Source organism: Diospyros lotus, chromosome 9 (assembly GCF_014633365.1).
Source record: "Diospyros lotus cultivar Yz01 chromosome 9, ASM1463336v1, whole genome shotgun sequence".
Lineage (NCBI taxonomy): Eukaryota > Viridiplantae > Streptophyta > Magnoliopsida > Ericales > Ebenaceae > Diospyros > Diospyros lotus.
In genome coordinates this window covers 3,147,977-3,173,973 of record NC_068346.1, presented here as the reverse complement: position 1 = coordinate 3,173,973, position 25,997 = coordinate 3,147,977, and the positions used below count along the sequence as shown (strand labels likewise).

Sequence of the window (25,997 nt, the reverse complement as noted above, 5' to 3'; positions counted from 1 at the left end):
TATCTGTGTGGATGCCGAGTCATAATTCCTGTTAAGCAGAGAAGGAAAGCTGTCTTTCTTTAACAGATGGAATCCTAATTAGCTGCAAACTGAAGTCTCTGTCGTTCATGGGTACAAAACAGTGATGCCGAGGGACTAGCAGATGAATCTATTCATCCTTCACGCACAAGCGTTCTGTACAACCAGAAAAAAATATGCAACAATCAAACAATTTTCATTTATAAGTAGAGAAAATGGGTGTCTTAACAAACTATATGTATAAATTGGAGAGATGCATAGCCAGCCCCGAGATCTGTACTGCTTTGGTACGGTTGGAGGATGGACATGGAAATAGAGAGAAGCCAAACACCAAAAATTGTAGAACTAGGTATGGTATTACACATTTCTCACTGTTTCACTAGCACGAAACAGCACGAAACAGAAGTGTGGATAAGAAAAAAGTCCTTATAAATGGACTAAATAAGCAGAAAATCACATAGAAAATAACAAATTATGTAAGAAGGCAACGCATTAAGGCAAAAATAGCACTAGCTTTTTCAATACAGATTAACAGACACCATGGAAAAAATAGCACCAGTTTTTTCAATACAGATTGAGAGACACCATGGATCTGTTAATCTACAACTAGGCACGCAAACTGGAAGTGATGGGCCTTTAAACCAAGAAAAAGAAATGAAGAGGCCAAAAACCACATCCTGGGTATGCGAACAGGAGCTGACAGATTTTTAAACCAAGAAAAAGAAAATGAAGTGGGATTTAAAAAGAAATAAATAAATAAAGAAGATGAAGTAAGATTAAAATATGCCACTCTGGAAGAGTAACTACAAGGCTCAAACTTTCCAATCTAAAAATTGACAATGATCAAATCCACAGACCATTCTTTAATCTCATCATTCTGAATAATAGCAACAACAACAACAAAGATGTGATACTATAGAAGCAACAGTTGAGAAGAAGAGTTCTCACTTAGATATTCATAGGCAAGTATCATTGTCGTTCCCCAAGCTGACATGCTGAAAAACCTTGGACCCAGCCCTCTGTATAATCCTATCCATCCATCATCCACAACCAATGTTTTAACAACTTGTCTTATAGTATGTCTCTTTTCATGTCCCATAACCTGTATTGAAAAAACTAGTTCAACGACAAACCATATATAAAGTTTGGTTACTGCAAAATAATAATGCAAGCAGAAAGCTATACAATCAGTAGAAAATGAGGAGGGTTAGCTGGTAGTAAATTGTGCCCAAACTCCTATTTTGAGTCGAGTTCGATTTACCCTACCCCTCCACTAACAGTTACCATGAGGTTGCTACTTCTTTTCTTATGTCTATTTTTTTAACTGCTAAATGTAGAGGAGAAAAGGGCATTTTTAGGTTAACAAATTATTTATGTGATAATTAAATCAAAAAGGATATCAGATAATTGAAGGAGCACTTTTGTGCCTATTTTTAATATAAAGGAGAGAGTCAAACTTGTGAAAATTAAAGAGGGATTAAGCAAACAAGTCACACTATAAAACTTTGGCAAATGGACATGTCAGTTATTTGTGAAGATACTGAATGTATATTATTCTTATGATTTATCAAATATATATACACTTATATTCTACAGTGTTCTGCAGATAGCTCTAGTTTTCACTAAAATGCTACTTCAACCCATAGATGCATATGAAAATGATGAGTTCACTGACCAAACAAATCGATTTCCATCATCCACATTAAAGAGCAACTAAGAAAATAAATGAAGTTGGAAGTTAGTTATCTGCACCTGCAAGCGAGTCTTTATAGTGTCCAGTGGTGTTGTGATACAGGATGCTGCAGCAGCAGCCAATATCCCTCCCGCAGCTTGAACACACACTATTGTTGATTGACTAGGAGAATATTTCTCAGGCTCAGACTCCTGACTTAAGAGCCTGTCTAATGGAAAATCACATGAAAATATTTTAATTAAGAGATCAAACATATGTACAATTAGACGAAAAAAGAACGATAAGGGAAACAATTAATGCTCCTAAATTCATTCCAATTCCTCATAACAATAGACCAACCTATCGATTAGACTATTCCACTCCGGCCTTCGCAGAGAGCAAATATGAGGAAAGTGAGAAATCTTCTCATCATTAGTAGCAGTTTCCAGGAATTATGTCATTAAAGGCAGTTGAAAGTTGAAACTGTTCTACTTGTACACTATGTTTGCTACCTCTAATTGGTACTGCATGTAAGGAAGGGCTGAAAAACCTACAAATGATCTTTACAGTGACATGTCATGAAATTATAGAATGGTGTTATTTCTGCTTTTGGCATACAATAGGTGTTGCTGTGCCTAACTATTTCTTTTATGAATCTTGGAATGGAAGATGTGCAAAATCTCAAGGTGATCTTGGCTGATGAGGGCATGCCAGGTGCATTTGGATGGAGCAGAACAGGAAGATATTTTAGGAGACAAGCTGCCAGTTCATTGAGAAAAATATATTTTGTTCCATGTCCCCCATTTTGGTTGTCAAGGCATTTTCGTATTTCTTTTGCTCCAATAATTTAACACAAAACTTTATCTTGGTGGAGAGGACTAATTTCTTCCATATGTGCACAGAGGTGAAGCTCCTTTTTTCCCCCCCTTTTTGGCATCTTTTTTGTGAAAAAAAAAAAAACTTTATTCTGTCTATTGATAGAAAAAAACATATAGAAGTCTTAAATTGTAGCCACCATATTAAAGGTATCTCAAGAACAACATAACCATAGGGTTAGTGAACTAGATAAGGAGCCATCACTTTTTTTACCAGAGTTCTATCATAAACAAGCACCTACAACACAGAGGATTGGAATTAGAAAACCATGCATCACCTCCAGATTAGGCGTTGGCTTGAACCATAACTTGCCCACCATACAGCACTAGATGGGGAATAAGTCATGACTGACAAACCAAATCCCCTATAGAGTCCTTGAACGCCATCCAACTTCAAGACCTTTCGAACAACATCCAGTCCACCATTGTAGGTCGCATGACCTGAGTATCCTTGCACCATCAATCTTTGGCTAACCTGATTACCACAGAGGTTTATTAACAGATTACCACAGAGGTTATGGAACCTTAAAATAGATCTCTGCATGTGTTCTCAATCATAAAGAATAATACACCAAAACCTAAATAAAAAGTGCCCAATGACTCAAAATCCAGAAAAAAGAATAACCATTTCAAGGAAAAGATTAACATTTTTAACATACCACATCAATTGGAACAAACACAGCCTGAGAACAAAGAGATGCCGCCATGCCAGCAATGCCATTTGCTATTGCTGCCTCTGTAGGTTCTGATAACTTGAGTGGTTCAACTAACTTTAGAGCAGCCACTTTTGTGGTCTCCAAAGCAGTAAGAAATATAATCCTGGCAGGAACTGCACCAGTGATAACTGTACCAAAACCTCTGTATAACCCAGGAATTCCGTCTGTTCTTAATATGCCTCTTATAACAGAAAATGCATTCCTGTCAACAGCATCTTTTGAAGCAACTTGCAGCCTGGTCTTTACAAGAGACACAGGATATAGTGCTACTGTAAGCCCAGTAAATATTCCAGCCCCTACGACATAAAACTTGGTCTTATCAAGCCTGCAGGATGAGTGTCGAGAGATTAATGAACTTAGGTACATGCCATATACCAAATACAACAATGCAACAGCAAAAAGATCAGCAGCAGCAGTAACAGAAAGAAACAGGCATGACAGAGATCCAGTGGCAGAGTACTAGAAATATTCATGCTGCATTTAGTACTGGGCATCTTCTAAATTGCTGACATTCCTCAAGGTTACAACATAAAACAGTTTTAATGTGCGTCTCATTCCTAAGGGTAGGATAGTCAATAAAATTTTCTTCTTTATGCTATGAGGGTTGTCATGACTCGGTTATGAGCAGCCATGCTACACCTGGTGCTCATTCCCAGTTAGTTATTCCTAGCCGTGAGCTATATATATATGGCCACAGCCACAGATTGAGGCATGTGATGAATGAATATTCTCTCTCTCTCTCTCTCATATCTTCTCTCCTCCTAAACTCTTCTCTAAGCCTGAATATACCAAATCAGGCCCTTGACAGAATTGACAATGTGCATTATCAATTTGCTGCATTGTTGGAGGAATGCCAATTAACATATATGTCCTCATTCAACTCTCAAAGTCTAATATCTCACCAAAGATGAAAATTACGTAACCTCCATTGCAACTTCTCTAGCCTTTACATGTCTGCTAGAGGTATTTGCAAAATATTTAACTTTCACTAGAAAGATCTTAATCAAGTATGTTTATATACATGCATGCAATATCATGAAAATTATTACCATGTTATTGAAATTATAAGACACTTTGTATTGGCAAGATATAAATAGTTTTTTTTTTCAGATGAAAAATCAAATTGTGGCTGCCTGGGGTCAACAATTTTTTTTGAGAAGCTTCACATTGAGCGATCAAATTGTATAGGTAAAGGTTCAAAGCCCTCCCATTTCATTAGCATTCTCCTAGGCTCCACAAAATTCAATAAATAAGAACCCACATCGAACAATCAATATTGTCCCCATAGACAATGATATTTGTGATAAAACTTTCAGATAGCCACAGTTAGCAATGACGGCATCAACCCCTTGTATGTTATTTTCTCTTCTTATTAATAATGAAAGAGAGCAGACCACTTACCAACTATAGGAGCAAAACTCTCTTTTATTGGTTTTGTGACCTTTTGAATCCCCAGTAAGATACACAAAAAGTAATAAGTTCATTAGTTATCCTGGCCAATTATTAGACTACAAGATAAAATTGGCAAATTAATGCATTATTAGTATATTAGATCACCAAAATGGAGTTAGCAATATTAGATTAAATAAATCAACACCACAAGTACCAAAGGGAACTTGATTTTATGCAGTAAACCTAAAACGGAAACCAAAAGACAAAATCAAGCAATTTTCTGCAGAAAACAGAGTGCAAAAGAGAATTTGTAAATGCAAAGCAAACTGAGTTCCCCCCTTTTGCCTTATGTGCTACATCCACAAACTTGGGATATGTTCCTTCTAGTACCAACCAAGTTCTTAAGAACACCGAATCACCATGATATTGTTCTTCATGAATGCTCGAGTACTAAGATTCACAATACCTTTGAAATTCTCCCAAAATTAAATCAAGATCACGAAAATATTCTATTCAATGTAGAAGAACAAATATCAAAAACTAATCTTCAAACACAATCATCCCAAGTCTCTCTTATCAAAAGCATGGCATGAATAACAGAACAACCTAAAATGCTCTTTCATATCTTTCAGATTTTTCACTAATCTGTTCTGAGCAAGCCTTGGACCTCTGCTCATAGACTTGGAAGTTAAGGGAAACAAGCAATTCAATGTAGACATGATTGGGAAGTCCAAACATGTTAGCACATCTACCTGTCACTTGACCTGGAGATGTTCCCGCTTGAGCCAAAATCTGGCAGAATCTTACTGCCTTTTGGCCATCCAATCGTCTAGCCTTGGCAGCTTGAACAGCCACTTGAGAGGCCGAGCCCCAGAATCCAAATTCCTCAAATTTCCATATCATTTGCATTCTTCAAATGAAACCAACAAGGACATCATACTTTCACTTCTATATTCTTTTTCTTGTCTCCTCCAACATCATAATACCCCAATGATTGACTGTCTCCCATCATCAAATCATTATTTCATCATTACATATTTTTCTTTATTTCTTCTTTTGCCCCAAAATCCACTCCAATATGCAACCCCAAGTTTGATTTTAGTATTATTTCCTCCAACATTGCTCACTATTTGAATTACTTGAACACTTGTAGCTCAAATAAATACAATTAAATCCAAACCTAGTTAAAATATAAAATGAACTTAATTCAGTCATATAATTGAAAGCAGACAGCGATATTGAAATGATAATAGCTATTTTATAAATCTTTTAAATTCAACTGGCACCAAAAACTTGAGGACAGCCCGCTCCAGACTGTGGGGAAAGGTGTTTGGTATTGGTAAAAATTTACAAGTGTAACTATCTTCCTATCCTGTCATCTATAGTTGTAAGGATATTCTTTCTAAGTATCTTGTTTTAGAATAATTTAGTTAGTATGCCAGACATTTTAGTCACTTGAAGGCCTTGTCAAAGGTGGCATTTTGACGGGGGCCTTGAGACAGTTTCTAACGATCAATATTTATTTATTTTTTGTTAATTGTTGTTGCATGTGCAAGGCCAGTGGAGAAAGCATGACTAATCAGTTACTCCATTCCTCAAAGGAGAGAGAACTTAGAAGTGTAATCTTGTGGTCTTTGGCATTGTGTGGTTATGCCTCCATCAGTCAGAGATCTTTTGGTTTATAGGCTGCCCTATTAATCACACTTAAAAAGCATAGACCACGTGCCCCTTGTGTTTAGTGCCTCTTTTCTTTGTTCATTTATCTTGAATTTGGCAAATTTGACATCCTATATGTAACAGATTTTCAAATTTATTACCATGCATGTCAAGGTTGTGTCCCCTTTTTTGGCCTTTTTAGCTATAAGTTTTATCCATCTATCTGAAGAAAAAAGAAGTTAGCCTTCCTGGTAAGATTTAATGAGTCATATCTTTATCTCAACTTTTGGGGATAAAAAAGGCTGTTCAGAGATAATACAGATATTTGAATTTATTGCTATTCAAGGTTGAAGGTTGTGCACCCCCCCCCCAAAAAAAAAAAAAAAAATGCCTGAAATACATCACTTCTAAAAGAAAAGATGAAAAGAGAATGGAAGGAAAAAGATTACCATAGACAGTCCTGCCAGGATAAGTTCAGAAGCTATGCAATCATGGTAATAGTCCACATCCTCCCCAAAAGGTAAAACACTACTGAGCCGTTCAACCCAACAGCAGCACTCAAATATGACCTAACTCAACACCACCGTTATCATCCTATTTCATGTTCTTGTAACTTCTTTATCCAACCAATGACAATAAAGGAAAATGAAAGAAGAAGAACATTTGGCATACAAAAGGGTAGCATCTGAAGAAGACATTCCGACTAAAAGCTGAATTCCATTCGAGTACAGGAGAGGAGAAAAATGAAATCTCTAAACATATGGAATCACTGAGTTCCCCTTTTCTTTCGATAATCAAATTGCCTAAACAAAAAACCCATACCACCATATACGGCATTATTACACAAACAACGAACAAGCAAGAAACACTAAATTGAAATGAATATAGTTAGCATAAACGCAAATAACGTAGTTCATAAATTGCCCCCTAATAGTAAAGATTTAATGACGGATTAATTCAACAACAAAGCCGAGGGCAAAGCACATATAGATAGAGATACGTACTTGTTCCAATTAATCTCAGTTTGACCGAACGATTGAGCCCGGGAAGAAGCATCCATTGACGGAGCCGGTAGGAATGGAAAATTCAAGAAAACTAGATGCGGGTATAATGAAATCTCTTCAAAACCCTATAAAGAAACCTGAAAAGGGTTCCGAGAGATGGATTCTTTGCGGGCCAACGAGACCAACCGCAGAGCTTGACTTTTCTTACAGGTCTCAAACTCAATCAACCAAGGTTAATTTCTCTTGTAAAATTGCCCAATTTGTTTTCTTTCCATCTTTCACACAGTAAACGAGTCAGAGAGAGTACAATTGCCGTGAGTACGGTACGGGAGTATGATTTGGCTGCCTCAGATCCATTACCAACCAAACCAGGAGGGGGGAAGCCGGGCGGAAGCGGTGATTGTTTTGTTGCGATTTAGTTGTACCTGTCCCTGGTAATAGCAATATTTGCCCTGGAGGCACCTTTTGTCTTTTCAGCTTCCGGGCTTTGACGCTGTAGCTTTAACGGGTGCGATTTTGTTCACCCTTTAACGGGGCGAACATCACCCTCACAACATTGTGAGGGTGAAAAAGTAACAGAACGACAATTAATATTTTAATGTCGTTTTATTATTTTTTTCATCTTTACAGTTTTGTGAGAGTGATGTTCACCCCGTTAAAGGGGGTGAACAAAATTGCACTCAGTTTTAACGGCTTCTGCGAATCTGCACGGTGTGACGGTGTCGACTTCTATTCCAAACTCCAACCACACCCCCTCTCCCCCCAAAAAACAAAATATTAAATAATATTATTTCAATTTTTTCTAAAATAATAAACTGTACATACAAAATTTGTAAATATAGAAGATGAAAATCAACGATGTTTGGGATAGTGTTACTCAATTCATATATTATAAATTAATATAAATATAAAATATATTTATATAAAATATGAGATTTATGATTTAAGAAAGAATTTTATTACATGTACACATTTATTCACCTACAAGTTGATGCACATGAGAAAACACGATCATTTGAGTGTGAAAATATCATGAAATCGTGAAGGAGACCCATGTTGCTTTCTACCTGAAAATCGGATCACTTGTGTACTCTCTATCCCTCTCATTCTCACCCATATGTACTCTCTTTCTCTTTATCTCGCTCTTACTCGTCGGGAAAAACCCACCCTTCCAAAGGATCAGACGCCCCCACTGCCTTCATCTTCCATTGCACCAATGATCAGACGGTATACATTAATGTATGTCTCTCTTTCTCTCTTTGAAGCACAAACCCACCATCCCAGAAATCAAAACCCTTACTAACTTCATCTCCTATTGTCGTCAGTGACAATCTCTGACACTTTCAAGCTGCATATTGGATGCACTTAGAGGCTAGTACAACTCTGGCATGCATCCCCAACACCTCCGACGTGGATCTCCTCATGTTGTCATCAGTCCTCACCAACAATGGTGTTGGTCTTCTGGCGTCCCCTCCAGTAATAGCGTCTATCTCCCTCTCTTGGAACTTTCCACTGCCGCCGGTGATAATCCCTTGATTTGTATAGCTTATTCGATTGTTCTCGTCTTGAATTTGTTTCACCTCTTTGCTTGATATGTATTTCATTGTTGTTAATTGTTTCTTATTGCGATTACATTTGGTGGATGGCCAATATTTGGGTGGAAGATCTAGATCTCAAAAAAGTAAAAGAAATCTCATGTTGTCGGCAACAATGTCGGAGCTAGGTAAGCTTGCTTCCTTTAACTCCTTTATTTTCAAATGTTGCCTATTTTGCCTTAAATAATTTGGAGAAATTAAGAACAAATTTGCTACTTGTTAAACAGTTGACAAGATGATCTATGCAGTTGATTAAATAAGAACGCTATTGTTAATATATTCTTCTATATAAGCACCCCTGATTTCATTAAGCAAGTGTTCATTATTCAATAATGAAATCAAACATTTTCTACATATCACTGTGGTTATATAAGTCCAAAGTGTTCATTTTGCTACATTTGTTTCCTTCAATTTTGCTATTGAATTAGGCAGATTAAATTATTGATTTAAAATTTAATATATTGATGAATTTGTTTCTTAAATCAATTTTCGTATTCTAACGAAGAGAATGTAGTAGTTTTCAACTATGAGATTAAAGTAGGGGCGAACGATGAATGCACATCAAAGGGTAGTGAGATCGTGCCTATGATTGGGATGATGTTTAAGGACCATAGTAAAAATTTTAATTTTACAAAACGTATGCTTATAGTGTGGGTTTCCTTATCAGAAGTAGAAGTTCAAGAAAAGGTGATGATAGGTTGTTAAAATATGTGACATTTGCTTATAGTTGAGAAGGTCGGAGAACTAGTGTTATAAGCAGTTCTTTGAAGCCTCAAGCAATTATTCAAATAGGGTGTTTAGCTAAGTTGACAACTACAACAAATGTGACAGGAACATGGCGTATCACCAAAGTCATTCTGGAGCATAATCACAAAACAAGTCCTTCAAAATTTAGGTTGTTTCGATGTAATTGACACTTGAGTAAATAGGTGAAACGAAAGTTTAAAGTAAATGACATAGTTGGTATTCCAATGCACAAAAGTTACAACTCAATCGTCGTTGAAACAAGTAGATATGGGAATCTATCATTTGTCAAAAAGGACTATAGAAATTATATTGATAAAGTTAGGTCATTAAGATTTGGAGAGGGAGATGCAGTTGCGATACAAGCCTACTTTTAAAAAATGCAAGCACTGTAATACCCCAAGAGCCCAAAGAGGGATAGTATATATCAAGGATAAATAAGGAATGAAACAACACCAGTTGGATACCTTTTGGGCTGAATGTAGGCAAATAACTCCTAGGTTAAGCGTCCTTGAGCTGGGGAAGCTCAAGGATAGGTGACCCCCTGGGAAGTTTGCGTAGGCTCATCAAGGTAAGTTGTTCCGGTCCTTCTTATCGCTCGATGCAAGATGTTACAGGTGGTATCAGAGCCGACCCGGGCCGTGTGTTGGGACCGTGTACTAGCCAAATACTGGGGGTACTAGACTGAGGACCGTGTATTAGCCCAAGGTTGGGGGTACTGGACCGAGAACACTGGACGGGGGAGAGCTGTGACCAGTTGTAAGATCGCATGACGATGACGTCATGTGCTCAAGGGAGGAGAATGTAATACCCTAAGAGCCCAAAGATGGGTAGTATATATTGAAGATAAGTAAGGAATGAAACAACACCAGTTGAATACCTTTTGGGCTGAATATAGGCAAATAACTCCCGGGTTAAGCGTGCTTGAGTTGGGGAAGCTCAAGGATGGGTGACCCCCTAGGAAGTTTTCGTATGCTCATTGGCTGCACTCCCACCCTGCAATTAAAACACAAAACAAAACACAATAAAAATTTTATATTTTTTTCTTTGTTTAGGTGAGAGGTTTATACTCGTCAGTGTACGAGTGCAGTTGTAGTCCAAATTTAAATTTATATTTTCTGAATGAGTCCAGGTCGTCCACTGAGAGATTTATTTATGGCAAAATAAAAAGAATGTCACACAAGCACACACGCATTTGGATAAATTGGCAACAAGGTTTTTTATGGTTTTTTAAACAACAGATACTAGGAAATAAATTAAGGCAGTAATTGAAATAAATACTTTAAGTGAGAATATAAAATTGGATAGTACTTGAGTTAAGACAATTTCAGTGCCAACCCGTTGATTCCCAAATTTTAGCATAAAAGATTAGCAACATTAATTTAATTTCAGATATGAGGGTTTGTTATTAAATGCAATTAGAGATGATGATAGTTCTAGGTTAAGCAATCCCCATACATGATATGCGGGATTCTAATTTAAGCAACCACCATAAATTCAATTGCAATTAATACACAAAACAACTAAATTAATCATCCGGGTTTGGGTATGATAGCGTTTCCAGTTCTAGTAACTCTCATACATGGCATGAAAGCTCTAAGTTAGGCTTACGCTCCAATCCAAACCTAGTGATTTCTCAATAATTAAGATACACTCATACTGAAATTTAAATTAATGTTACTTATTTAAAGCGCAGCTTTCTTTGGGAATCATTGGCGTTGGACACTGTCCTTGCCTTAACCCAAGATTAGATTTAGCTACTCATTTCCATTTAAAAGTTAATTGACATGAATTTAAACGACGTAATTTAAATAACAGAATTTAAATGACAAGAAATTTTAAAGGCATAAACTAACCGGCCATTTAGGCGGTAAATATTTAAATAACAGGATTAAAATTGCAGAAATTTAAAGGCATAAACTAACCGTCCATTTAGGCGGTGAATAATTAAATGACAAGAATTAAAATTGCAGAAATTTAAAGGCACAAATTAACCGGCCATTTAGGCGGTGAATAATAAAGTAATAATAAATGACATAAGAATTTAAAAGAAGAAAGGAAGGAAGTAAGATCACAAGAGAGAATACTAAAGAAAAGGGGAAAGAACAAGAACAATTCTCAAAGAGATAATTATAAGGAAACAACTAAATTTTGATTCAAGAATAATAATCATACTTACAAATGCAATCAAGTGATCTATTTATAGGCCACAAGATGCAATACAAACCACACAATTTCAATTATTCAACTAGACATAATTATATCTAATGGGCACTCACACACTTAAAGTTAAATGGATTTTAGTTATAATACACACCTAATATTAAATGGATTTTAGCTAAAATACATACCTAATAAAGCATTCATAAAGTTAAATGGATTTTAGCTATAATATCCACCTAATAGTTAAATGGATTTTAGCTAACAAACAAACATAATAAAGCTCTCACATAAAAAATAAAAATAGATTTCTATAAATTGGTTTTTAATCTTCATTAGGATTAAAAATAATGCTTGGGCCTTCTCCAAATAATATCTTCCATGGGTTGCTCAAATTGGGCCTTAATTCTTCATGGCCTTGAATTCTTCATGGATTTTAATTTTTCATGGGCTTGATTTCTTCATGGACTTGAATTCTTCATGGGCTTGATTTTTCCATGGGTTTGATTTCTTCATGGACTTGAATTCTTCATGGACTTTAAGTCTTCATGGGCTTTAAGTCTTCATGGGCTTGAATTCTTCATGCCTAAAAAAAAATAAAAATAATTTAATGTTATTAATAAATTATATATTATATATATGTATTACACATGGCACATATATATATATATTATATTATATTATATATATATTACATGCATGCATATAATGATGTATATGTATTATATATAATTTTATATATTATTATTATTATTATTAAATTTTACTTTAAAATTTCATTTCATTCATTTTTCAATTTAAACTTGCATATAACCATAAAATATATATTAATATATAATTTAAACTATTTTTAAGATCAAAAAAAGGGTATAATTATAACAAAATTTTTATAAAATTAACCACTAATCATACCCCCCAACTTAAACATTGCTAGTCCCTTAGCAATCAGATTATACACCTGCCAAACTTTATTCACAATAACTGTATGAATGTAAAAATTTCAAATTCGAAACCGAAATGCATAAAATTAAATAAATAATTTAGCATTCTAAATCAGATTTTTGGTTAAAGGTCATACAATCTCAGGAATGGAAATTAGGATAACCAACACACAGACTTACTCTCTCGAAGTTTTGACTTCAAATCTTACTATGGATTTTCTCTCCAATAAAAAAAATTCCTCAAGTGTACACACAAGGGGGTGCACCGTTATAAGAGTAAATGCAGAACAAGTTCAAAACTCGGTGCCATCCCAAATACAAGGAACGTATTTTCATGAAAGAACAGGGAAATTGACATAGCTTCATGATTGGAATAATGCTCTAGACGAGTAACTTTTGAATTTAAACATGATTCCCTACTCCAAACTCGAATTCTGAGATCACATGATTTATAGCATAAAAAAGGACCAGACTGGGTTGTAATGGGGCTATAAGGTTAATACGGGTTGTCAAAGAAAAGGTAAAGTGTGCAAAGGGTGTGTCGGGATTTTTTTTTTTTTTTTTTTAGCATTTATTTTGAAACAGTTATGCTGAATAACTAAGAGAATTTGCTCCCTTTTTTCACTTTTTTTTTTCTTCTTTTTTTTCTTTTTCTTTTTAAATATGAAAATAGATAAACAGACTAATTCCCAAAATCACACCAGGTTGGATAAAATTCATATGGTTATGGGTTAAACAAGGGTAACGAAAGAAGTTGTACTACAAATGGCTCAAATGGGCTAACAAGAGGTTGATTTAAAGAAAAAAATAGGCTCAAAATGAAAGAAATTGATCCCCCTATCATGCTTCTCAGTCATCTAATTCATAGTTTGAAACCAGTCAAATTCATCCGCTATCATACTAGACATTCAAAGCGAATTGATATTTTGAAGCCATTGAAAAGATAAGATAAACAAGAGAGCATATTTAGAGTAAGTGTTATTTCACTCAGAATTAACGGTTATTAGGCTCAAACACTTGCTTGGGTAATAGTCTCCACTTCTGTTGAGGGATCATACAATGTACTAATCAGCTAATTACTGTTACCTTTGACTTTATGACCGATAACCAATTTCTAAATTTTGAATCCCTGATGAATGTAAATTACTTATTCTCATGCATAAACGTTTTCAAATGAGAAATCAATGCATTCATGTTTCGTATTGCAAACTTAACCGGCTATCAGTGCATAACTTTAAAGCTTTAGGAATAGCATTATTTAAAACACATAATAATTTTTTTTTTTATAAGAGCAGATAAAGATAATCAATTCCCACAAGACTACAAACTAGTAATTACAAACTCACAGTTAAATATAAACCAGATGATTCATGACTAGATCTTACACCCCCCAACTTGAATTGCAGTAATAAATCAGGGTTGTTAGGAATACCTGTAACTCCACAAGTCCATAGATTTGCTGTGAACTGCTAAAACTTAAACAACAAATGAGCATACCATATATATATATATTTATATTTTCACACCAAAATAAAAATTTTATGCAAGTCATAAGATAAGCAAAATACGTCTCAAGAGTACAAAAAGTACTCATTACTCAGCCATCTTATCAAAGACTTTGCTAACAACATTCCACAGTTTTGTTTTGTTTTTTTTTTTGTTTTTTTTTTTTTAAAGAACACAACCAAGAAAAATTCTGCAAGTTGTACAATAACTAGATGCGTCTCAAGAGTACAAAAAGTACTCCTTACTCAGCCATCTTAATAAAGAGCATTTCTCACAGTGATAAATCTAAATTAATCGGACCCTTTTGGCGCTTATTACTAATTGCCTTAGACCAGTCTATCCGAGGCTCATGAGGATCGTACTGTGGAACATAAGCATGTAATTTCTCTAGCAGCTTATCAATGGTGGATGCAGAAATGAGAATCTTTCTTGCTGAACGAGAAATGAACTGTTGGTCCACAGCCTGATCAAGAAAAGAGAGTAACCCATCGAAAAAATGGTTAACATTTAAAAGTCCAATAGGTTTGGTATGGAGATTACTCTTGGCCCAGGAGATTATACAAAAGATTTCTTCAAGTGTTCCAAAACCTCCTGGTAAGCAATGAAGGCATCTGACTGATAAATCTTACAAGCCATGCGCTCAGACATAGAAGTCGTTTCTATAAGTTGACCGCGTGTAATCCCGGAAATATGTGGTTCAGCTAAAGGGATTGACATTATACCTACCACAGATGAATTTCCAAGATGTACAGCTTGTGAAACATAACCATTCAATCCACGACTTCCCCCTCCATATACCAAATTAATTTTTTTCTCTCCTAATTTTTTACCAAGTTCGCTCGCTGCAAGTGCGTAACAAATATCGCTCCCAAGTTGAGAGCCACAAAGTACACATATGGTATTGATTCGACGAACTAACTGGCCTTCCATGTTTGTTCCTTTTGTATGTCCTGAAAAGAAGTTTGGCGATCAAAAGTAGCTATACAACAATTCAACAAGAAATAAATACAAACAAAAATCATGCGTATGTATAAGTAGTTGTGATTGTGGCTCACATCTTCCTCTGGTTTTACGTCCAGAAACGGCTTAAACACTTTCTATGAAGTGGGGATAAGCTTCCCATCTAATTTTCTTATAGATTGGCAAACAGGGTCGTTTTTAGTCAGATTCCCAAGACTATAGCGTTGGTGGTCACTTCTGAACTGGGTCCATAAAGCAAGAAGTTCTCTTTGCACTATTCCACATGGATGCGTCTCAAGAGTCAATCGGATATCATCCAGAGACTCCTTACTCAGTCCATCCTTTATAAAACTAATTTTATCTTCTCGATTTATGGACGTAAACCCCACAGATTTGCATCGTGTGTTACAGGTCCATCGAGCACATTTGTAACAACCATTCACTCTTTTCGCTCTTCTTTTCTTTGCAAAACTACTCTTCCCTAAGCTTGGAAAATGCTTAAAACTAGGTGAAGTTTCACCAGCTAATCGAACTTTTGCTTCGATCAGCCAACGAATATCTTCAGGGATGTTATTAAGCATTAACAACCTAAGTCTTTCACACCTAGCAACATAAATTTTTTTCAAATCATTCTGCGGGAGAGATGGATAGTACTTGTGAATTTTTGAGAGATAAAGATCCATTTTTTTTTTTTTTTAACTATACTAAGAAGAAAGTAAAGAACTATAAACTTTACAAAAGGGATGAGAGTACCTGATCGGAGAGTAACACAAAGGAGAGAAGACTGAGCTCAAGAAGGGTGGCTTGCCTTATACAGATATGGAGTCTCTTATAGAGCAATGACCATCACTATTTTACACTCGGCTCGAGGCATGCCATAATTACAGGGTCATGCTTGGCGTCTCTTTTTCAACGCTTGGTGCCTCATTTTTCAACATTTAACAGTGTGCCTTATCCTTTATAGGGCAGTGTGATTGCACTGCCCAAGAAAAGATAGCTACCACCAGCGTCAATTCTGTCTCTCTCAATTCAAATTTTTTTTATTATTATTTTATTTTTTTTTAATTTTTTTATTCTTATTATTATTATTATTATTAATTATTTTTTTTTGATTTTTTTTTAATAAATGTTTTGTTTTATGGGCCCAATAAAATCATACATACCACCAAGACAATATTATCGAGTCTAACAAAATTATTTGCACAATGGATCAGTTTCAAACACCAATAAAATCAAGTACACCTTACCCCCCAACTTAAATTGCGCATTGTCCTCAATCGACAATAAAAGGATAGAAGATAAGCATACCTGGTGGTCTTCAATGCATGAACTCGTATGCAAAAAAAATTTATTTAGACTGCACACAGAGAAACACTATTTGAATCAAAATTAATTAAGTAATGCAGAAAATGAACAACTTATATATATAATTCTTTATTATTTTATTTTATTTTTATTTTATTTTATTTTTTTCTCTTTTTTTATTTAATTATTTATTTATTTATTTATTTTTCAGATCTATAAACATCCATTTAACCTAAATGGAAAGGTGGTCTTTTAACGTCAGATTCCTAGACGATAGGAAACTTTCCCTACTCATCAGATGATGATGGATCATCCAAATCCACAACTCCTTCATTCTCCTCAACACTACCTTGGTATGGTTTCAACCTATGACCATTGACTGTTAGAAGCTGTCCTGACTCCGGATTTTCTATCTCAAATGCCCCATATCCTGAGATGGACTTGATTACAAAGGGGCCGACCCATCGAGACTTCAATTTTCCTGGGAATAGATGCAATCGAGAATCATACAAGAGTACCCGTTGCCCTACCTGAAAGCTTTTTCGAATGATGTGCCGATCATGTAACTCTTTCATGCGAACCTTGGCCAATCGTGCATTTTCAAATGCTTCATTCCGAATTTCCTCAAGTTCATTCAATTGGAGCTTCCTGGATAAGCCTACTTCAGTTAGACTCTTGTTGATCTTATGAATTGCCCAATATGCTTTATGCTCAATTTCCACCGGTAGATGACAAGATTTACCGTATACTAGCCTATAGGGAGACATTCCTAAAATTGTTTTGTAAGCTGTCCTATACGCCCAAAGAGCGTCTACTAGTCTTAAGGACCAATCCTTACGATTAGCAGCAACAGTCTTTTCCAATATGCGCTTAATCTCCCTATTGGCTAGCTCTGCTTGACCATTGGTTTGGGGATGGTATGGTGTTGCAACCTTATGCAGTACACCATATTTCTTCATTAATCCTGCCACAACTTTATTACAAAAATGGAAACCCCCATCACTGATGATTGCTCGTGGCATCCCAAATCGACTGAATATGTTTTCTTTCAAAAATTTCACGACAGTCCTATGGTCATTTGTTCTGGCCGGGATTGCTTCTACCCATTTGGACACATAGTCAACAGCAAGTAAGATATATTCATGACCAAATGAATTGACAAATGGGCCCATAAAATCTATACCCCAACAGTCAAAAACTTCTAACACTTGGATCGGATGTAATGGCATCATGTTTCTCCTTGACAGACTTTCTAACCTTTGACATCGATCGCAATTTGAACAGAACTTGTACACATCCTTGAACAGTGTCGGCCAATAAAATCCACTCTGAAAAATTTTTGCAACTGTTTTCTTGACAGAAAAATGGCCTCCACATGCAAGAGTATGACTGAAATTGATGACACTTTGTTGCTCATGATCGGGTATGCATCTACGGATGATTTGGTCAGGACAATACTTGAAGAGGTAGGGCTCATCCCAAAAGAAGGTTCTGACTTTTCTAAAGAATTTATGCCTATCTTGCTTACTCCAATGGTCTGGGATCAGACCAGTTACCAGGTAGTTCGCAATGTCGGCATACCAAGGGACAACAGATGATGCACGAATAACATTCACTTTAAACAGTTGCTCATCAGGGAAATTGTCATGAATTGGTTCATCAAATTGTGTGAGATCTTGACTTGGAATCCTTGACAAATGGTCAGCCATCACATTTTCTACTCCCTTCTTGTCTCTGATTTCAATGTTGAACTCTTGCAGGAGTAAGATCCATCGGAGCAGACGGGGTTTTGCATCTTGCTTTGTGAACAAATACTTCAGAGCAGTGTGATCAGTAAAAATGATCACTAGTGACCCTACGAGGTAAGATCGAAACTTGTCCAGGGCAAAGACAACTGCTAGTAATTCTTTCTCTGTAGTGGTGTAATTCTTTTGTGTCTCATTAAGAGTTTTGCTAGCATAATATATCACATGAGGTTTCTTATCCTTCCTCTGCCCTAACACAGCTCCTACCGCGTAATCACTAGCATCGCACATAAGTTCAAATGGGAGGGACCAATCAGGGGACTGAATGATAGGTGCTGAAATGAGTGCATCTTTCAATTTATCAAAAGCATTTTGACAGGCAGGACTCCATTCAAACGGAACATCTTGAGACAACAAATGGCACAAGGGTCTTGTTATGGTGCTAAAGGAAGCAATGAATCTCCTATAAAACCCTGCATGTCCCAAAAAACTTTTGATGTCTTTCACATTCCTAGGGATGGGGAGTTTTTGAATTGTTTCAATTTTTGACCTGTCACCTCCATCCCCCTAGATGAAACGATGTGCCCCAAGACTATGCCCTGTTTCACCATGAAGTGACATTTTTCCCAATTGAGTATCAGATTTGTTTCCTCACATCTTGCTAAAACCTTTTTCAGATTCTCCAAACAGGCCTCAAAGTTACTTCCATAAACAGAAAAGTCATCCATAAATACTTCAACAATCTGCTCAACCATTTCACTGAAAATGCTCATCATACACCTTTGAAAGGTGGCTGGAGCATTGCATAACCCAAATGGCATGCGCCTGTATGCAAATGTCCCAAATGAACATGTGAAAGTTGTCTTCTCTTGATTTTCTAGTGCAATTTCTATCTGATTGTACCCTGAGTAGCCATCTAAGAAACAATAGTAGGCTTGGCCTGCTATTCTCTCCAGAACTTGATCCAAGAAAGGCAAAGGAAAATGATCTTTCCTTGTCACAGAATTGAGCTTTCTATAATCAATGCACATACGCCATCCTGTCTGGATGTGCGTGGGAATCAGTTCATTGTTCTCATTTTTTACAACAGTGACTCCAGACTTTTTGGGTACTACCTGTGTTGGACTTACCCACTTAGAATCAGAGATTGAGTAACTTATTTCAGCATCCAATAGCTTAAGCACTTCTTTTCTGACAACTTCTTTCATGTTGGGATTTAATCTTCTTTGCATTTGCCTAACTGGTTTTGCTCCTTCTTCTAAGAATATTTTATGAGTACAGATCAAAGGGCTAATACCTTGCAAATCTGAAATGGTCCATCCTAATGACTTCTTGTGTGCTTTTAGAACTTCTATCAGTTGTTGCTCTTGCTGAGGTGTCAAACTTGAAGAGATCACCACTGGGAATGCTTCCCCTTCTCCTAGAAAGACATACTTCAAATCACTGGGCAATGGCTTTCTCTCAGGCGTGGACTGATGGCTATCAGGAGCCATGAGCTTACTGTCCAAGTTCCTTAATGGCTCTAAACCAGGCATCCATGTAGGCTTCTCACTTTCTTTGCTTATGACTTCCACTTCTTTTATTTCTTCGAGATCTTGATTTCCTTCTTTGGGTCTTCTCATGAACTCTTCAAAACAGTCATTGGTCAGTGTTTGGATCAAGTCTACCTCCTCCACTTCACTCTCAATGTCCCGATGTTTGGCTAGCCTGAAGATATTCATTTCTACAGTCATGTTCCCAAAAGATAGCTTTAACACACCATTCCTACAGTTAATGATGGCATTTGATGTGGCAAGGAATGGTCGACCTAAGATGACTGGCACAGGAGGTTGAGGCCCCTGATGCGGCTGGGTGTCCAAAACGATGAAGTCCACTGGAAAGTAGAACTTATCGATTTGTACCAGAACATCCTCCACAATTCCTCGTGGAACTTTGACTAATCGATCAGCCAGCTGAAGGGTCACTCTAGTGGGTTTAAGCTCACCTAATCCCAACTGTTGATACACACTGTATGGCAACAAATTGACACTAGCTCCTAAATCCAAGAGTGCCCGATCAACCTTTTGACTTCCTATGATGCATGTAATGGTTGGACAGCTTGGATCTTTGTATTTGGGAGGAGTTTTCAATTGGAGAATGGCGCTGACTTGTTCAGTCAAGAATGCCTTTTCATGCACATTTGTTTTCCTTTTGACAGTGCACAGATCTTTCAAAAACTTTGCATATGAAGGTGTTTGTTTGATTGCATCCAACAGTGGGATGTTGATTCTCACTTGCTTAAACACTTCATATATATCTGCATTTTGTTGCTCTTTTTTCAAATGATTCAACCTTTGTGGAAAAGGTGGTTTGGGCCTGTATTGAATTTCTTTCTCATCTTCTTTTTGTTTTTCATTTTTCTAATTTTTTTCATTTTTCTGATTTTTTTCATTTTTTTCCACGATGGATTCATGATCTTTTGGTTCTTTTTCTTCATCAACATGTTGGTTTATCCTAGGATCAGTTGGTTTCTCAATTATTCTTTCACTTCTTAGGGCAATCACTGCTTGCACTTGTTCATGAGTGTTGGTTTCATTATTTGAAGCTTCTACCTGGTTGGTTTGCCTAATTGGGTTAGGATTAGTTTGGGATGGAAACCTCCCGGGTTCTCTCACACTCAATGTTTGTGTTATCTTGGTCAACTGGCTCCTAATGTCTTCTATGGCTCTGTTTGTTTGGTCTTGATTTTTGACAAGCTAAGCAACCTGATTATTGATACCTGTTTGACTTTGGATGAACTGGTGCAAGGTATCTTCCAAAGATCTCCTATGAGGAGGTTGGTAAGTATTGGATGAAGAACCTTGATTTTGTTGGAAGGTATGTTGTTGTGTAGGAAAGGGAGGTTGAGAATGATTTTCAGAATCATTTCTCCAAGAAAAATTGGGGTGATTTCTATTATTGGGATGGTATGAATTGTAGTTCTGATTATTCCCATAATAGGCTCCACTCTGATTTTGATTTTGTCTCCCCTCAAAGTTGTGTGAATGATTGTTATTAGTTTGCCCATACAATACCTCCTTGAAAGCAGGTAGGGTAGGACATTCTTCAGTTGAATGATCTGTTGCATCACACACAGCACACTTTACTTCCACTTGATTAACAGATTGCACCTTTTTGGGTTGCATGTTTTCAACTTTCTTTGTTAAAGCAGTTAGTCTTGCATTTAAATCGTCACTCTCACTTAGTTGGTATCTCCCTCTAGGTTGTGGATTTTCTCTTGAATCAAGAGCAGATGTTGGACCAACTTCCCAATTCCTTGTATTCTCAGCCAATGTGTCAAAGAAGTGGAAAGCTTTTTCTGGAGTCTTCTCATAGAATTCTCCATTGCACATTGTAGAAACTAGCATTTTCAATTGGGGAGTGAGTGAATCATGAAATAAACTGACCACTCTCCATTGCTCAAAAGCATGGTGCGGACAAGTGTGAAGAAGGTCTTTAAACCTTTCCCACGCTTGCGCAAAATTCTCATTTGGTTTACAGGCAAAGTTCATGATTTATCTTTGAAGAGTAGCAGTTCTGTTGGCAGGGAAGTATTTTTTTAAGAAAGTTGTTTGCATTTCTCTCCAAGTTCCTATAGATCTAGGTGGGAGAGTGCTTAACCATATTTTTACCTTATCTTTCAGTGAGAATGGAAAGAGTTTTAATCTTATGACATCCTCATTTGCTGTATGGTCCATGCAAGTGCTACATACTTCCTCAAATTCTTTCATATGAGTATATGGATTTTCAGAATCCATGCCATGAAAAGTTGGCAACAATTGGATTGTGCCAGGTTTGAAGTTAAACCTATGATGATTGATGGGAAGAATAATGCATGAGGGGGTTGTCTGCCTAGGAGGATGAAGATACTCCCTAAGGGGTCTGATCATCTCCTGATCAATGGGATCAGGGTCACCGTGGTCACTACCACGTGCAGACATGTTCTGTGGAAGTGACATGTTCTCATTATGTTGAGACATGAGTGACTGATTTTCTATAGTTTTACCTGACCTAAGTATCATACACTATGCACAAATAAAAATAAAGTAAAAAAAAAAACAGAGTTACCGAATTTATCAGGAGATGCTTCTTCTTATATTTTTTTTTCCTTTTTGTTTTTGCCTCAATCTCCCCGGCAACGGCGCCAAAATTTGGCTGCACTCCCACCCTGCAATTAAAACACAAAACAAAACACAATAAAAATTTTATATTTTTTTCTTTGTTTAGGTGAGAGGTTTATACTCGTCAGTGTACGAGTGCAGTTGTAGTCCAAATTTAAATTTATATTTTCTGAATGAGTCCAGGTCGTCCACTGAGAGATTTATTTATGGCAAAATAAAAAGAATGTCACACAAGCACACACGCATTTGGATAAATTGGCAACAAGGTTTTTTATGATTTTTTAAACAACAGATACTAGGAAATAAATTAAGGCAGTAATTGAAATAAATACTTTAAGTGAGAATATAAAATTGGATAGTACTTGAGTTAAGACAATTTCAGTGCCAACCCGTTGATTTCCAAATTTTAGCATAAAAGATTAGCAACATTAATTTAATTTTAGATATGAGGGTTTGTTATTAAATGCAATTAGAGATGATGATAGTTCTAGGTTAAGCAATCCCCATACATGATATGCGGGATTCTAATTTAAGCAACCACCATAAATTCAATTGCAATTAATACACAAAACAACTAAATTAATCATCCGGGTTTGGGTATGATAGCGTTTCCAGTTCTAGTAACTCTCATACATGGCATGAAAGCTCTAAGTTAGGCTTACGCTCCAATCCAAACCTAGTGATTTCTCAATAATTAAGATACACTCATACTGAAATTTAAATTAATGTTACTTATTTAAAGCGCAGCTTTCTTTGGGAATCATTGGCGTTGGACACTGTCCTTGCCTTAACCCAAGATTAGATTTAGCTACTCATTTCCATTTAAAAGTTAATTGACATGAATTTAAACGACGTAATTTAAATAACAGAATTTAAATGACAAGAAATTTTAAAGGCATAAACTAACCGGCCATTTAGGCGGTGAATATTTAAATAACAGAATTAAAATTGCAGAAATTTAAAGGCATAAACTAACCGTCCATTTAGGCGGTGAATAATTAAATGACAAGAATTAAAATTACAGAAATTTAAAGGCACAAATTAACCGGCCATTTAGGCGGTGAATAATAAAGTAATAATAAATGACATAAGAATTTAAAAGAAGAAAGGAAGGAAGTAAGATCACAAGAGAGAATACTAAAGAAAAGGGGAAAGAACAAGAACAATTCTCAAAGAGATAATTATAAGGAAACAACTAAACTTTGATTCAAGAATAATAATCACACTTACAAATGCAATCAAGTGATCTATTTATAGGCCACAAGATGCAATACAAACCACACAATTTCAATTATTCAACTAGACATAATTATATCTAATGGGCACTCACACACTTAAAGTTAAATGGATTTTAGCTATAATACACACCTAATATTAAATGGATTTTAGCTAAAATACATACCTAATAAAGCATTCATAAAGTTAAATGGATTTTAGCTATAATATCCACCTAATAGTTAAATGGATTTTAGCTAAAAAACACACATAATAAAGCTCTCACATAAAAAATAAAAATAGATTTCTATAAATTAGTTTTTAATCTTCATTAGGATTAAAAATAATCCTTGGGCCTTCTCCAAATAATATCTTCCATGGGTTGCTCAAATTGGGCCTTAATTCTTCATGGGCTTGAATTCTTCATGGACTTTAATTTTTCATGGGCTTGATTTCTTCATGGACTTGAATTCTTCATGGGCTTGATTTTTCCATGGGTTTGATTTCTTCATGGACTTGAATTCTTCATGGACTTTAAGTCTTCATGGGCTTGAATTCTTCATGCCTAAAAAAAAATAAAAATAATTTAATGTTATTAATAAATTATATTATATATATATATATTACACATGGCACATATATATATATTATATTATATTATATATACATATTACATGCATGCATATAATGATGTATATGTATTATATATAATTTTATATATTATTATTATTATTATTAAATTTTACTTTAAAATTTCATTTCATTCATTTTTCAATTTAAACTTGCATATAACCATAAAATATATATTAATATATAATTTAAACTATTTTTAAGATCAAAAGAAGGGTATAATTATAACAAAATTTTTATAAAATTAACCACTAATCACTCATTAGGGTAAGTTGTTCTGGTTCTTCTTATCGCTCGATGCGGGATGTTACAAGCATAGTGTCCTATTTTTTTTTTAGTGTGGATTTGGATTATGAGTGTCGATTGAATAATGTATTTTGGGTCGATAATAAATGTAGACAAGTATGCAAGAAATTCGACGATGTTGTCACATTCGATACCACATACTTAACCAATAAGTATGACATGTTGTCTGCCTCTTTTGTGGGTGTGAATCATCATGGACAATCGATGTTACTTGGATGTGGTTTAGTATCCAATGAGGATACCAAGACTTTCGTTTGGCTGTTTAGGACTTAGTTGGAGTGTATGGAAGGTCATGCCTCATTGGTATAATAACTAATCAAGATATGGCTATGCAAAATGCCTTTAAATTGTTTTTTTTGAACACGAGGCATATATGGTGTTTGTGGCACATACTGAAAAAAGTTGCTTGAAAAATTTGAGGGCCATGCTCATAAGGGTTAAATACTCTTGGTTGTGCACGAAGTGGCCTACGAATTGTAAAGTCCAAAAGAATTTGAACAGGGTTAGAGTTCATTTATTGATATGTACACATTGCATGACAATGATTGGTGGTTCAAACTTTTTAGAGAAAGAGGTCGTTGGGTACCTTATTTTTTGAGAACAAGTTTATGGGTTAGGATATCAACAACACAACAGAGTAAGAGTATGAATGCATTTTTCGACGGATATGCCAACTCAAAAACCTCGTTGAAGTTATTTATTGAACAGTATGAGCGGGTTTTGAGGTGTAAAGTTGAAAAAGAGTTCCATGCAAATTTTAAGTCATATTCATAGATGGTGTAACACCCCGCCTTTACATAGGCGCGTCACTATAAGAGAATCTCTGGGAATCTTTTTTTTTTTTAAATCTGTCACGTGCAGCGCCTTGGGTACAATCTTCACATGCAGGTAAAACACCCATCATATACAATGGCTGGCGCCCGTGGTGAATCCAAGAACAATCTTCACATGCAAGTAAAAATCCCGATAACCCCAGTTATGCCCGTTTAACTAACAAGATCAATAGTCTTAAAACTAAACGAGACATAATATAACACAGCGAAATAATTATTATCAAAATATCGTGGCCTACCACAAATTTCTTACAAGATGTTCCCACATCGAAATACGCATTACAAAATCACCAAATGATACAACATTGTCGTACAACCGTTCGTACAATTATTGAAATGAATATTAACTCCTCCAAAATGACACAACGACTATCATTTTAAACATCATTGGTTCTCAGCTGGCCACATCCTCGCCCTCGCAGTAGTCCCTAACTGGAACGTTGAATGTTCTAGGGGCATAACCCAGATTAGATGATAAAACATCTAAGTGATGGCATGAAACAGTTTATTGAATGCATGAAAGACATACGAGCATGGGATACACCGACAATAACAACGACAACACATCTATCTTGAGAAATCTCC

At 35.8% G+C, this 25,997-nt stretch overlaps 1 protein-coding gene across 1 annotated transcript; it reads right to left on the bottom strand.

The window, feature by feature from the left end:
• Positions 1-54: 54 nt before the first annotated feature.
• LOC127809594 (uncharacterized) lies at positions 55-7,783 on the bottom strand. The gene is made up of 6 exons (XM_052348505.1): positions 7,334-7,783; positions 3,225-3,606; positions 2,844-3,040; positions 1,771-1,915; positions 967-1,120; positions 55-174 (listed from the first exon to the last, which is right to left on the bottom strand). Exons 1-6 carry the CDS (start codon positions 7,387-7,389, stop codon positions 149-151), a joined length of 960 nt encoding a protein of 319 aa, XP_052204465.1. The 5' UTR covers positions 7,390-7,783; the 3' UTR covers positions 55-148.
• Between the last annotated feature and the right edge of the window lie 18,214 nt (positions 7,784-25,997).